Source organism: Ammodytes marinus (genome assembly GCF_949987685.1).
Source record: "Ammodytes marinus genome assembly, chromosome: 20".
NCBI classification, from domain to species: Eukaryota; Metazoa; Chordata; class Actinopteri; order Uranoscopiformes; family Ammodytidae; genus Ammodytes; species Ammodytes marinus.
The window spans coordinates 11,545,561-11,559,991 of NC_137224.1; the positions used below are offsets into that span (position 1 = coordinate 11,545,561).

The following is a 14,431-nucleotide window of genomic DNA, read 5'->3' on the forward strand; positions in this document are numbered from 1 at the left end:
AATTGTTGCGGAAAGGCTAGATGGAGAAGCTAAATGACTCTGCAAATGAATAGAATAGGGAAAAGCAGCTAGGATATGAGGAAAGGAATTGCCCTTTTTAATGCCTAAAAGCTGTATTCTTAATATAGTTTGTGAATGAAATGATTTATTTCTGCTCTTACAACTGTGTTTTCATATACATTTTTCAAATGCTCTTATTTGTTTAGGAATTCACTGATGTATTTGAGAGGATGTACAGTATTTATTTACTGTTATAAAGTTTAATTTGTAAAATATTTTATACTTCCTCTATTTAATAATGGATTAATCAATGGATTTGTAAAGCAATTTATTAATTCCTATTTTTAATGTACAATTAGCTATTAGATGAAGAAATGCTATACTTCAATTTCCATGTCCCTTGAGGTCCACTATAGTTTAAATCAAGTCCTTGGAAATGCTTTACCATATGCATGTGACTGTCAGTGTGCAGTCGCGCCCCCCCCCCCCCCCCATCCCACCGCCCACTGAAACCAACAGACACAGTGGCATACGAAATATAATGAATTTTATTCGGTACTTCTTTATTTGTTACAGTCACAGACAGTCACAACAACGGGAGAGAAACAGTGGTGGGAGGGAGGACGAAGAGTCAAAAAAATTGTTTTACTCTTGTTTATTTCATCCCCGGCTCCCGCTCACCACCTTTCACTGTCTATTTCCCTATTTACAAGATCTAAAGTTTTTCAAATCATGCTTTCCTATTTTTCACTGCAACTTCCCTTTAGCGTCTGTGTTTGAGAGATGGAGAGACAAACTCAAGAGCGGGGTAGGCAAACTATTATAGTACAGTCCTTCCACTCTTTTCATGTGCACTCCTCCCTGATACAAACAAAGCGATGAATCCATAACCCACTCTGTGTCAGGTTGAGACTAACAGACCACTTGGGTCAGACTGCATACTTGTTTCAAGTAAGCGACTGTGCTTACGCCATAGCACCCAAGAGACATTTAGAACCGCTGTATACACAGGACTGTATGTAGGCATGATGCATGCACTGTAAGTCTCAGCACAGAAGGACAGAATGAGTGATGGGGAGGGGGAGAGGAGAAGGAACAAGAGGCAGGGACAGAGATAGCGAGAGTGTTTCCATGTCACAAGATTATTTTTATTGAAAATAATCCTATGTTTCCCGTTGGTACTCACACACAAACACCCCCATGGCCTTCAGTCCTCTAACTGAGTATCTCAAGAAAGGAGACAAGTCTTTTCGTAGTGAGCTGGCAAGCGTAAAGAGAGGGCCTGGGCGCGAATGTGTGCAAGGGAGCCACGGCGTCGGAGGAGAAGATGGTTTGGGGGGTACGGGTTTGGAACGGAGGTAGAGTGCTTGATAGAGAGAGTGGGATTTACTCTTCCTTCTCCTCTCCGTGAGTGATGACGTAGCAGATGTTCTTGTAGTCTACATTGCCAGCCACATCAGGGGGGAAAGCAGCCCAGAGGTTGGTCATCTGCAGAGAAATACATTTAATATAATAATAATTAAAATCTCCATACAACTCAAGACAGAACAGGAATGTGAGTGAGAGAAAGACTGAGCAGCTCACCTCCTCTGCGGTGAACCTGTCGCACTGGGTGGTCAGGAGCTCCTCAACGCTTGAGAGGGACAATGGAGAATGGATGTTAAAATAATTTTTTCTTGATTCAACATTGTGCCACAAAGAGCTCAGACTGCTTGGATAGAAGGTAAACTAAAAGGTATAATCCCTTACAATTCCTTCTTGATGGCGCCAGTGGCCTCGGGGTCCAGGACCTTGAAAGCGCTCACGATAACGTCCTCGGGATCAGCACCTAGGAGTAAAAGCAGCAAGTTAGTCTAAACTATAAAGGATTATTTAAAAAAATGAAAAAGTAAATAAATAGGAAGATAAATGTATTCCTCGGCAGAGCTAAAAATAAAAATTGGACAAAGGAGGGGAGGCTTGTACTGCGTAAGAGTTTGAGTCAACACACCCTTCAGCTTCTCGCCGAACATGGTGAGGAAGACGGTGAAGTTGATGGGGCCGCTGGCCTCCTTCACCATGGCCTCCAGCTCCTCATTCTTCACATTCAGTTGGCCCATGGTGGCCAGCACGTCCCTGAGATCGTCCTTGCTGATGATGCCGTCTCTGTTCTGGTCAATGATTGTGAAAGCCTGCCATTGGGACGGATAGGTGAGAGAGGAGACAGGTAAGTCAGTGAATAAAACAAATCATCGTTGCTTGGATCTGTTGGTCCACCACCCCATCAGATGACATTCATAATCCCCTCAAACTAGAATACAGAAATACAACTAATTAAAATGGCGAACACTGGGATTATCAAGTTCCTGACAAGTCGCCATCTACTTGCTCGCGATATGTATCTGTGTGTGTGGCAGTCAGCCAACATAAATGTGAAAATGTTAAGCCGTTCTCCACCTCTCCCTACACATTGCTGGGCGTGGCGGGCAGTGTAACCAAAGATGGCCTTGGAAACCTTTTGGGACTTGGCAGCTGGCCGGCCACTTGTCTTTCTAAGGTGTTAAAATGGTCTCAGAATGTGAGACATGTCCCTTGTGACATTTAAGGAGACCGTATTGATTACAGCTGTCACCCCCTCCCCTTCCGCCCTTTTTTGAGCCTTGTGACTACATATTCTGACTCTGTCCCTGATGTTCTTTCACCCAGTGAGGTCTTTGATGGAAAAGCTAAGCCGCACTCATCTTTATTTATACCTTGGTGCTGAGGAAACCCCCCAGAAACATTGATTAAAGACACCACTTCAATTTCCCACTTTGACAACATGCTACATCCTTACATCTTCCCTATATGTACTTCCCTATATTGGTCTTTCCAGGGTGAGACCCTTTTTCCTGCTTTCATAAATATCACTGTCCACCAGCTGTTGGGCGGCATTCCAGTGGGGTCACAGAGTGAGTGTTTTGAGTCTCCAAGGAGGATTACTGCGCTACCCCCCTTCCCCCCCCCTCCCCCCCAAGGGAGAGGTTGCTGCTGTCACTGGAAAACTTCAGATTTACTGTCCTGTCATTGTGATGACTGAGGACACTTCTAAATGTCATGCAACCTGACACATTCAGGACAGCATATTTCAGAAGCTTCCTCAGGTAGGCCTAATCCTCAAGGTCACAAACAAAATCATACATACAAAATATATAATTGCACTCTGGGAACATTTAACTAAATTTAACAGCTAGAAAAGTTTGGTTTTGAAGTGAGTTTTGTGAGATGTGATGATGAAAACTTTACCTCCTTGTACTCCTGGATCTGGCTCTGCTCAAACATGGAGAACACATTGGAGGATCCACCCTCACCCTGCTGCTGCCTCCTCTTTGCCTTCTTGGGTGCCTGGGAAAGGATGAAGGACAAAATACACGTCAAACGAACGAAACATCAACCAACCAGCCTTCATGGTAAGATGCAGAGATTCTGACTAACTCTCTCTCTCTCTTGACTGTCAAGGATGCCCTATGGCAGGTCAAAAACGAAAGGCCATAAAAGAGACCTAAACTTCTCGTTCAGAAAGTTCTACATTGTATTAAGTCTAAGATACATAAATAAGATACACTCAATCAAGTATCTTGTCAGTTTTGCAAAATTGCCAAACAAATCCTTTACTTTTATCACAAAGCTTTTGTGAAGAGAGTTATTTTCCTATAAAAGAAATCTGTACATTCTGAATCTGTCATCCAATTTAGCGGGTAAATCAACACATGGCTTATGGGGACTACAATAACAAGCCAGTGATCCCAAAACAGTTTGTATTTCTTTAGGGTTAAGATTTGAGATGTAAGCCAAACTTTAGCTCAAGCGAGCAGCTAAAAGTTCAGACTTGGTCAAAATCCGCAGTTTGGGAAGCTCAGCTCAAGAGACTGTTGGTAATCCAGATAGCAAATGTATCAGTGATGCTCTCATCTCATCAGTTGAGTGCAGAGAGGATCCTAGCTCCCTAGACATTGCTCTTCTAAGAACGTGGCCACACTCACCATCTCTGTAAGATTTTGGGGTTGTTGTTGGTCAAGAAGAGAAGCCTACGCCAAAGCTGATGTGACTGACATGTAAGCATTGGAATCCTTGGGGCCTTATATACTAGCCCACTGGGGCTAACTTTAGCCACACCATCAGGTTTGGCTGGAAAACAGAGCTGAGGGAGAGTAACAGAAAGAGGGAGGAGCGAGGAGGTGACCGGGAGCAGATCGGTTTACCGATGCTCCAAAATAGGCCCCAGGAGTCTTGGAATGAGGTGAATTCAATGCCAACACAGGCCAGACTTGTTGGTGTCATCGGTGGACTAATATGGCCAAATTGAAAGAAGAAGAATGCTGGATTGCCCCCAGTACCCTTTTTATTCTTGACATACCGAGAGGCTTTGTTGTGGCTATTTTTGGTTTCTTACTGAGAGAACAAATACTGATATATGATGAGCACTAGCACTCCCCTGATACAACCACGCGACTCAGATTAACAGTGATCATCAGCCTTGATCTGACGAAGGTGCCAACAGTAGTGGTGTAAACAAATCCCTAAGCCATCAACTGCCTAAATGATGTTTGGGCCCCATCGTTTAAGTAGTAGCCAACAGGGTGTATAAACAGACATGAAACTAGAAAGCAGTTGGCTAATGAACATAAGTCCGGATCCAACAATGATACTGAAGACGACTTCTAGAAACTGTGACCTTGCATAAGTTAGACATGTAAACAGTCCTTAAATGCTGTATTTTTTACACTTTCAAATAATTTTCTGAAAAAAATCTCAATGAAAATCTTTAAAAAAAAAACCTGTAACACACCAGACCCTATACATATTCTAAATCATGTTTTTGTTTGGAATTATATTTCATGTTTGTCTTTCATTGTTTTGTGCACTGGTAGGAGTGGAAAATGCCTTAAATGAATTCAATCTCATGGCACATGAGTTTAAAACATTTTTTTCTTTATTTACTGTGTGTCTGTAATAGTTGGATCTGTTAATGTGTGTGTGTGTGTGTGTGTGTGTGTGTGTGTGTGTGACAATGAGTCCCATCTGTGATGGCAAACAGCACATGATGATTTGACTAAAAGAGCAGCTTTCCCACCACGGGTGCACTAATTTGGCCTGGTCGTATAGGTTCCCAGTTTAGTTGCTTTAGAATAGGAGGCAAGCTGCCCACCCACTAAACTCCATATATGAGCCCATAGGCATCCATAAATCACTTCACTGTACAGCCAGCCAAGGTATGTCTTGGGGATCCTGCACCCGCATGAACTGACAACTTGTCTTTCGCCAGTTTGTAGGGCCTTAATAAGACCTAATTAGTCTCAATTGACCAATATGTGTAAGACTTATATGTATATCAAAGAAGAGTATTAGCCATATATAATGTATATATATATTTGTTTTCTTGAAGATGTTGATTTTGATCTGATCCAAGATCCTGCCACTTTCTTATTTAAAATCAAAGAAAGAGAATTGTATTTTAGAAAAGCAGTTAAGAAAGCGTGCAAGCTTTCGAGCAGTTACTTCAAGTTATGGCCTTGTGGTGAAAAGAGTGACACAGGAGGAAAGCTACCCAAGCTCTGTCAAAGACCATAAAAACAAGACAGCTGAAGAGACTGAAATAGCACTGGCTCCCCCCCCTTGCCATTCTCTTTCTCAACCATTTTGACCCTCTTCTAAAATTCATCAGACTTTGCCCCTTCTTAGCCAGCTTTGCCGCCCTGTCCAACTGTCAGTCCTTTTTTACCCACAGTCATTGGCTGCTTTGAAGCCTAAGTGATTTGGAACTGTAAACAACAAATTGGACAATTATGTCACAAGAAACTTAAAAACAAGTGCCAAACAAGCAGGAAAGTTGGCATCAAGTGTCCCCCAATGCTCTTCTTTGATCAGTTAGTTCCAAATTTGAATTCACAATTTGGGCCTATTTTATTGAGCAATGTTTTCATATGTCTAATTGTTTGGACAACATTTAACAATTGAGAAATGTAGAAAAGCGTGGCTACAAATAGTTTTTTTATCAGGTATCAAATCAGCACTTTTATTAAAATATTTCATACCATGGCAACAGAAGATTCCCGATCTAATTGGCTTGTTGGTGCATTTCTGCTAACCCCACAGTATAGCTGGACAGTTATGAGGTTAAGTTGTTGTAATTTAGGGAACAAGTTTAATTTCATGTTACTATTTAAGTTTTTACTTTCTTTCAGTTGGTGTGTGTGTGTGTGCCACGACATGTGTTTACGTGGAGAAATCCCTTCATTTTAATAAGCAATAAACATCAATAAGAATGACAATTTATTGACTACAGTATAAGAATTTAAAAAATAGACAGTATGCTCCAGAACAGAATATGTAAAAAATAGAAAATAAAACATATCTCAGCATAATATCATAATCACTATTTACAAAGATAGTTGTGCAAAGCAACACGTTATTGAAATGAAGGTGTAACTGTTTAAACATTTATCATCCTAAATCAATGAGATTTCCTTCCTGGGCAGCACCTCCTCCCCTCTTTGACCAACTGATGATCAGTTCCTTCACCTCTTTCCCAAACTCTTCATGCATTTTAATAAATTCCTCTTTTGTTCCCATACAGAAGCTGGACCACTCCCCAGGCATAGCGGGGCCGTTCAAAGGCACCACATTGGCACTCCTCTTTGACCAGAGTTTGGGGGATCGTTTACCAGACGATTTGGACGAAATGGCCGGTGGCTGAAGCGTGGCACTTGAGTGTAGGCTGGGTGCTGCTGCCATGCCGGGCACTGGACAGAAAGGGAGCGTGGAAGTCCGTGAGCCCGAACTGGCCGCATGATATCCCACTGGTACCGTGTTGAAATTTGGCGTGACGAAAGCACTGGTTGATTCAATGGAGAACTCAGCAAATGCATCTGAGGAAAGAGAAAAATACAATCAGGAGAGATACATAAATAACAAATAAGCTGAAGTTATCTTATCGGAGAGACTGCGTACATTACATTCCTCCCTTATCTGAATGAGTTTGGCTGGTTCATAGTTTTACATAACAGGAGGAGCAATCAAATATTGGGGCGACTGTGGCTCAGTTGGTAGAGCGGGTCGGCTGATGATCAAAGGGTTGGAGGTTCGATCCCCGCCCTGCCACCTGTGTCATAGTTGTTGTGTCCTTGGGCAAGACACTTCACCCACCTTGCCTCGTGTGAATGGCGATAGTTAGCCTGCTATCAGTGTATGAATGTGTGTGTGAATGGTAACGTGGGGAAGGAAAACAGGTCTCCCTTGCAAAAGAGTCTTCGGTCTCAATGGGATTTACCTGTATAAATAAAGGTTAGAAATAACCTGACAATGTTCTATTTAATACAAACCTTTCATCTTCATTTTTACTCTTCAAGACCTTTACACCAACGAAAAAAAGGAGAGAATAACCCATGTTGCAAGTATTGAATGAATAATGAATTAATTAACTTGTATTGTCATGTTTCTCGTAGTAGGGGAGAACGGGGTAATGTGAGACACTTTTTATATTTGCTCCCCTCTAAGCGAGCTAAAATTATTTATCAGTGAAATGTACACATTTCCCATTAATTCAGGATGTTTCCTAGCAATGGACCTTATCAGAATTTATTCAGGACGAAGAGCAGTAAAAATATGATTGTTTAAAAAAAAATTGTCTTGTGTCCCACTTTACCCCAGCTTAGGGGTAAACTGAGACAGACCAGAGAAATCAAAAGGGGTAAACTGATCCACTTACGTTTTCCACTCTAAAACTACCATAAAAACACATGGGGCCGGTTTCACAGACATGGATTAAGCCTAGTCCTGGACTAAATGGAATTTTGAATGGAGATTGTCCATTGAAAGTACAATTTAGCTATCTATGTCTGCGAAACCGACCCCATGGGCCGGTTTCACAGACATGGATTAAGCCTAGTTCTGGACTAAATTGTACTTTCAATGGACAATCTCCATTCAAAATTCCATTTAGTCCAGGACTAGGCTTAATCCATGTCTGTGAAACTGGCCCCTGTTGTAACAGTTAGAATCCTGACAGCTGGTAACAGAATCATGGGGTTTGGTCAATTAAGCACTTTTTTTTCAAAACACTTGAAAGTAACTCAAATACAACAAATAATTCATATTCAATAATTAACATTCAAATGACAGATAGAACCAGTTAGACTAAAACACAGTCTGGGGGTCAGAACACAGGACCTTTAGAGCCAGCTAGTGTCTGGGGTTCAGAGCAAAGGACAATCAGAACAAGCTAGAACAGCCTGGGACTCAGAACACAGGACTAGACCCAGTTGTCATTTTCCATCTTTTGAGTCAATTTTATTCATATTTTTCTGCATTTGTTTTATTGGGATCATTCATTGAATAAAGACATATTACTCTATTGATGTAAAATGTCACTCTCCTGTCCCCCACATGCATGCGTGCCAAACCATGCCCTTGCTGACACCCCTTTAACCATTCAACCCCCACCCCTGGCCCGCATTGTCTTACATCTTATTCAAACTAGTCTCCTTTCTACCTCAAATATAATGGATTCATTGAAAGAGGGCACAGACACTGTCTCACTTTACCCCACAGCATTTGTCTCACTTTACCCCACTGCCACAATTTGAGAAAAAACTACCTCTTTAAGGCTTTCTCTCGTTCAAAAATATAAAATTTGAAACAAAAGTACTATAAAAGTATATACATTTGATACAGAAAAGACAAATTAACACTGAAAACAAACAATAAAGACTGCATCAGCATTTAATGCAAAAATAGCAGCAAATATCTGAAATGTGCTGTGATTGCCATTAAGATTCAACAAACTACTCAGTTGAAATAAACCCTCTTTTGATAGAAACTGTCTACAAGTCCACGGTTATTTTGTCGGACAGATGGTACAGTGGCTACATACCATGTACCGTGATGGTACATGGAGGCAGATGTGGAGGCTGTCAACAAGTGACGACTCTCACAGCTGCTCATCAGAACAAAGACAACCCTCTTTTCACCCACAGATACAGTAGACAAACAGACAAAAAAAGACACTGCATTTTTTCTCCCCCCAACATCTCTCACCTCTGTACTTCTTCTCCAGGTCCATCACTAGCAGGGCCAGGTAGCTGTGGTTGGCCGACAGCAGGGCTTTGATCCAACTCTCCTGGCTGGCCTGGTCCTCGGCGGCGAACTTGTACGTGCGCAGGCCAGGCTCGCTCCACACCAGCGAGAAGGCAAACTGCTCCTCGGACTCGCACAGCTGGATGGTGCAGCCCTCCAGAACAATCACTCCCGTCAGGTCGTGGTCAGACGGCCGGTCTTTGTAGAAGAGGAGGTTCCCCTTCAGCACACACCAGCGCTTCTGATAGGAAGTCTTTATCTCACCCTGTGGGGCAATTACGCCATATGTGGTTTACTGACTCGGTTATCAAACGCTCATGTACACAACTTCTACTAACACAACTTTTTTTGTGTGGAAATAAGTAGTGTAGAAGTCTTTTCGTTGAAGAAAACCTCCCTCGGGTCTCATATGAGCACAAATCTTAGGTTTCAAAAAGACAATACAGTTTATTATGGTCAGTATTTGTGCATGGAGAGAAGACCAGAGTAATGCCAGGATCTTGTCTGGGTTGTTCACACAAAATGAGCTGCTTTATACTTAATGGTTGACATGATCAAATGGTGGGAAGACTAGACAATGGGTCAATAGATACCTGGCTCTTGATGACTCAATGCTTATTTGAGTCTGGGGGTTGCCAAGATGATGCATAAATATGTTGGTGTTACTCTAGAAACTGAGGATGATTAGGGTGTCGATCCAACTGGGCTGATTTAATCACACAGTCCAGAAAGGAGAAGAGTAAATAAAACTTAAACTATGACAATTGCTTCCACAGTAGCTCACATTATTTTGAGTTCAAAAGTAGTAATGTAGCCATTTTATGTACTTTTATTTGCCTTATTCAATTGTATCGCTGCGTGGTATTATAAAGTTTATTTCAGGAAATACTACAAAAAAAAGTGGCTATTGCTGGGTGTGTTCAGTATAACCACAACTTCCTTTTGTTTATCGTTCAAAGAGCAAATATAAAGAAAAAAAAACTATTCCACTAAATTTGAAAATGGTTTTAATCATTGGTTTTTACCTTCTTATATAGGTACCCTTGTTTGTCTACTGATGAGTTGCAAGATTCAAAATAGGTGAAAATCTTGTCATGAATCTTCATTTCAACATCACACACTGCTTCAGCGCTGAACCTGCAACACAAACACTATTAGGCTTATTAATCTTCTTCCTCATTTTCTTTCACCGTGCATTGTATGTGTTTATGGAGAGCTCATAATAACCTGTTTAAAACACTTGAACAAGCTTCTTTAGCTCAAATAGGGGCATTTCCGTGTTGTACCCTAAGTTGCACCATACCCATAATTTAAGCCTCTGAAAGCGAATTTAATACTTTACACAGTCGTGCAGCTATATCGTTCATATTTGGCTTAACAAACGCCAACCTGACCGCCATTAATGATAACTCGCCTATAGTATTTGAAGGCGGTAACGTCGTTCACTCCGCGTTACCGTCAGTGTAACAAGAATATAGTCCTAACTGACTCTAAATTTCGGTTTCCTTGTTTGAACAGTCTGTCTGTAACCGGAGGAGGTGCGAGGCCAAAACATTTCTCACTTCCACATGGTTCTTGTTTACTTACCTTTTGGGAGCTTGTAAAGTGTGTTCAGTTTTCTGCTGTGGACGACTGTCAATCACTTCCTGGTAGCCAAGGTGAGGGCGGGGCTCCACGTCAACAGCACCACCTGCGCCGCTGCTGCAGCTGCAAGCTCGCCGACCAATCAACGAGCTTCATTCTCTCTTCCCACAGAAACAAAAAGGATGACATGTTTTTTATGCATATCTTGGATTTTGTGTCCTTGTCCGAAGTTATCTTCATAGAAATGTACTTTTTCTTAACATTAATTTACATGCCTGAACAACTCAAAAGAAACTTTGTTTTTACATTTAGCTAACCTGACCATAATCGTAGTATTACCACCTCCAGGAAATACAGGAGACCTTGGTTGTTGCCATGGATATCGTTAGTCTTTATTGCACTTCTTGCACATCAAATTTCTTTATCTGCATAATCCACCGAATCCACTGTCAAACTATAATTACAATACACAAACACACATTTCTATCACACTATAGAAATGAAATACAAATATACGGAAAATAAATAATATCCCGTGATGGCTGTTCACAACCAATAGAGAATTAGATCATATTTTCCCAAAAAACTGAAAATTTACTTATTGACTCTTAATCTCTCATCACAGGGTAAGAAAGGTCTCCCATCTCACGTGACGTGAGTGTTATTAATTGGAACACATTAGGTCCCAGTGTGAAACAACATTGGTTTGGTTCCTACCCAACATTGAGACAACTATCATGAGAATAAATCAAATACAAAAATATTACCATAATATATCAAATAATGACAGAAATTTTATTTAGGGCAATTCAAATGAGGTAAGGCCAAACATTGCAACATTGCAAAACAAAACATTTTCACCTTGACCCTTGGGTGACTTTGTAACAAAAAAATATATACATATACCTTGAATGTAAAAACTAACTTATATATTGGGTACTATCCCATTTTTACCCAATATTGCATACGAATATGTACAATTTTTGACATTTGATTTACTGGATCAGAGTAGGTGAAAAGCTCATTTTCATAGCACTGGTAGTTCTCTGGATGCCTGATGCAGTTGCAATGTGTATTATGTGTACACCACCATGTTCATTTTACATCATTAGTACTAAGCAGGATACATAGAAAATGCAGCGGAGAGTCAGTAGTGTTAGTCAGTAGAGGGGCCCAACAGCACATTTTTGGTCCTTTTTAAAGCATTACACACAACGATTGAAGGTGCTTAATTCCAATGATGAGTGAATTTTGTTTATTTTAAGGGAGTCCGTAATAATTATTGCAGCTGCTGGTGTTTCCACACCTGCTGTGTCTGTAACATCTCTCCAATGTGGATCTTCTGGTGTCTTTTCAGATTCTCCCCCCGACTGAAGCTCTTTCCACACTGGCTGCAGTAGTACGGCTTCTCCCCCGTGTGGACCCTCTTGTGTTTTTTCAGGTCTCCCGCCTGACTGAAACGCTTCCCGCACTGAACGCAGCCATACGGCTTCTCTCCCGTGTGACAGCGTTGGTGGATCCTCAGGTTCCCCACCCTGCTGAACGTCTTCCCGCACACGACGCACGAGTGCGTGTCGTCTCTCCTGAAGTGCTGCATTCGGATTTTCTTTTTACCATCCAGAGCGGCCCTATTGGTTTTCACAAATCCATGCCTCCTGGGCACGCCTTGATTTGAGCGAACACAGCGAATGTAAGGCTCAGTGCCGTTTTGAGGCCCGTTGGTCTCTGCAGAGTTCTGACGAGTAGAGTTGCAGCTTAAATCCACACATCCACTATATTGCTGCTGAAGGGACGGTCGTTCTGACGTGGTGCAGTCTGTTGGTTCTGGCTCTCTCTTGATAACGGCCAGGTTTAGCCCAAGTGTGATGCTGGAGTGAGGGGCACAAGCAGTACTGGATGAGACAGCACTGTGTGATGTGTGGACTGTCACTGCCTCCTCAATAATCCATGCCCCCTCCTCTGCTTGTCCTTTGCAATGCTCCGTTGTTTGTACCAAGAAGCACTCGGCTTGTTGTGATTCAATGTTACCTTGGCTCTCGTCCTGTTGTCTCGGTTCCTGCTTCACGTCTGGGTCAGGTTTGTGGCTGCTTATGTGTTCTGTCTCTGTGAAAAAAGGTTCTGAGTTCTGCCTGAGAGCGAGTACAAAATCCTGCTCTTGATTTTGTGCGTCTTCTTTTTCTTCAGGTAATGGACTACTTGTCCGTGGAGCAGCTGTGAAATTAAGACCAAAATAAAGAATGTTATGCTCTTACAATGAAGTCACAATAAATAACATTATTTATAATGATAACTTCCCCATTAAAAAACCCACCTATGCCATCTTTTATTATCTTGTCCTGAAGCTCCTGCAGTTTTCTCTTCAGACTGGTGTTCTCTCTCTGTGTTCTGGCAGTTTTATCCTGGTACTCCCATACAGTCTCATTCACGGCCTCCAGAACCTCCTGCACGGCTCCAGTCAGGAGCTTGGCCACGCGAGCACTCAAACGATCCAACTTAGACATCCTGAAATAAAATCTTACTTAGTGTAAGACTGCTTAAGCATAACCCTTGGCAAAAGTGGCCAGTGTGTAAACAAACAACTGTCAATGCAAATTCACTGAAAACAAATGTTTCAAAAACACAACTGTGTGACAACACAATGTCCATTTATCAACAGAATAAAAGCTGCTTTGGGAAAATGTTCCTAATTATAAATTGGCCATTCATTACACTACTATATTACAGAGGTGAAATATATTCAGCAGGTTAAATTAACTAATTATTTGTCGGGACATGGAAAGTTAAATAAGAATTTCATAATTAATAAGTATAGGCTGTATCCAAACTTTGTGAAGCAAATGCCGAGTTCACAGCAGTTAGACTTCTGAGGAGACCTGTTGTACTCTGATTCCAGTGTAGCCTTTTTGTGGTGCATTTAACTTCACTCATACAAGGGTTGGTTGTCAATGGGGCTGCACATGAACTGTTCACCGTGAAACGTTTACTTAGTCTCGTCAACATGCCACTGTATGGTGGTCATGTTGGTTATAACACATTCATGGGGATTATTTTGATATTAATGTCAAAGCACTCGTAGGTATTTTCAAACAGGTGTGTAATGACCACATTTAGGCTAGTCTAGTGTGAGTTTCTTTATATGTCCATGGTCAGTTCCCTACCTGCAAACTGAAGTTACACTGTAGCATGGAGAGCTAACGTTAGCCACATAATCCAACTCCTCACGTCCTCACTTTCCCTTTAAACTGTCAAAAAACCCGCCATGCAGTTACTCTGTGTGCGAGAAGTTGTCTGAAAATTACTAGATTTTCAGACAACTTTACTGGTTACACGCATTTATTAAAGGCAACCATATTACAATAAAAACGCCACAACACTTCCGACCTCAAGAAGCAATACCTGAATCACATCCGCTCTGAGGTGTTTCTTCAAAATAAAAGTCCGAATTGGTGCACTTGTTGGCACGTCACTGTAAACATTAATTAATTTGACCTTTGACCTCGAGGAGTTAACTTTGCCTCTTAAAGAAATCTAATGCAGCATCCAATCTTATTTGTTGTTGTCCCGTGACATACCATGGGAGAATGTCAATGTTCCCTCCGATTAAAAAAAAATTAAGAATTGTACCTGCCCTCCCTAACTCAAAGGGTTGGTACGTTGCTGCCATCTACTGGCCGGTACTCAAATAGAACCTTGAAACCCAACTGAGTAGGAGTTTAAAAAATAAAAAAGTACATTGATTCATTTAGTGCTGACC

At 41.5% G+C, this 14,431-nt stretch overlaps 3 protein-coding genes across 3 annotated transcripts; all 3 read right to left on the reverse strand.

The window, feature by feature from the left end:
* Window positions 1-575: 575 nt before the first annotated feature.
* On the reverse strand, window positions 576-4,068 carry mylpfb (myosin light chain, phosphorylatable, fast skeletal muscle b). The gene is made up of 6 exons (XM_080048497.1): window positions 4,002-4,068; window positions 3,265-3,363; window positions 1,991-2,171; window positions 1,750-1,828; window positions 1,585-1,633; window positions 576-1,488 (listed from the first exon to the last, which is right to left on the reverse strand). Exons 1-6 carry the CDS (start codon window positions 4,002-4,004, stop codon window positions 1,387-1,389), a joined length of 513 nt encoding a protein of 170 aa, XP_079904623.1. The 5' UTR covers window positions 4,005-4,068; the 3' UTR covers window positions 576-1,386.
* Window positions 4,069-6,140: 2,072 nt separating this feature from the next.
* On the reverse strand, window positions 6,141-10,734 carry LOC307267239 (sesquipedalian-1-like). The gene is made up of 4 exons (XM_080049505.1): window positions 10,681-10,734; window positions 10,119-10,230; window positions 9,055-9,358; window positions 6,141-6,887 (listed from the first exon to the last, which is right to left on the reverse strand). The coding sequence occupies exons 2-4, from the start codon at window positions 10,197-10,199 to the stop codon at window positions 6,463-6,465; spliced, it is 810 nt and encodes a 269-aa protein (XP_079905631.1). The 5' UTR covers window positions 10,200-10,230; window positions 10,681-10,734; the 3' UTR covers window positions 6,141-6,462.
* A 441-nt stretch (window positions 10,735-11,175) lies between these two features.
* LOC307267244 (uncharacterized protein) lies at window positions 11,176-14,037 on the reverse strand. The gene is made up of 3 exons (XM_080049509.1): window positions 13,836-14,037; window positions 12,989-13,179; window positions 11,176-12,888 (listed from the first exon to the last, which is right to left on the reverse strand). Exons 2-3 carry the CDS (start codon window positions 13,176-13,178, stop codon window positions 11,957-11,959), a joined length of 1,122 nt encoding a protein of 373 aa, XP_079905635.1. The 5' UTR covers window position 13,179; window positions 13,836-14,037; the 3' UTR covers window positions 11,176-11,956.
* Between the last annotated feature and the right edge of the window lie 394 nt (window positions 14,038-14,431).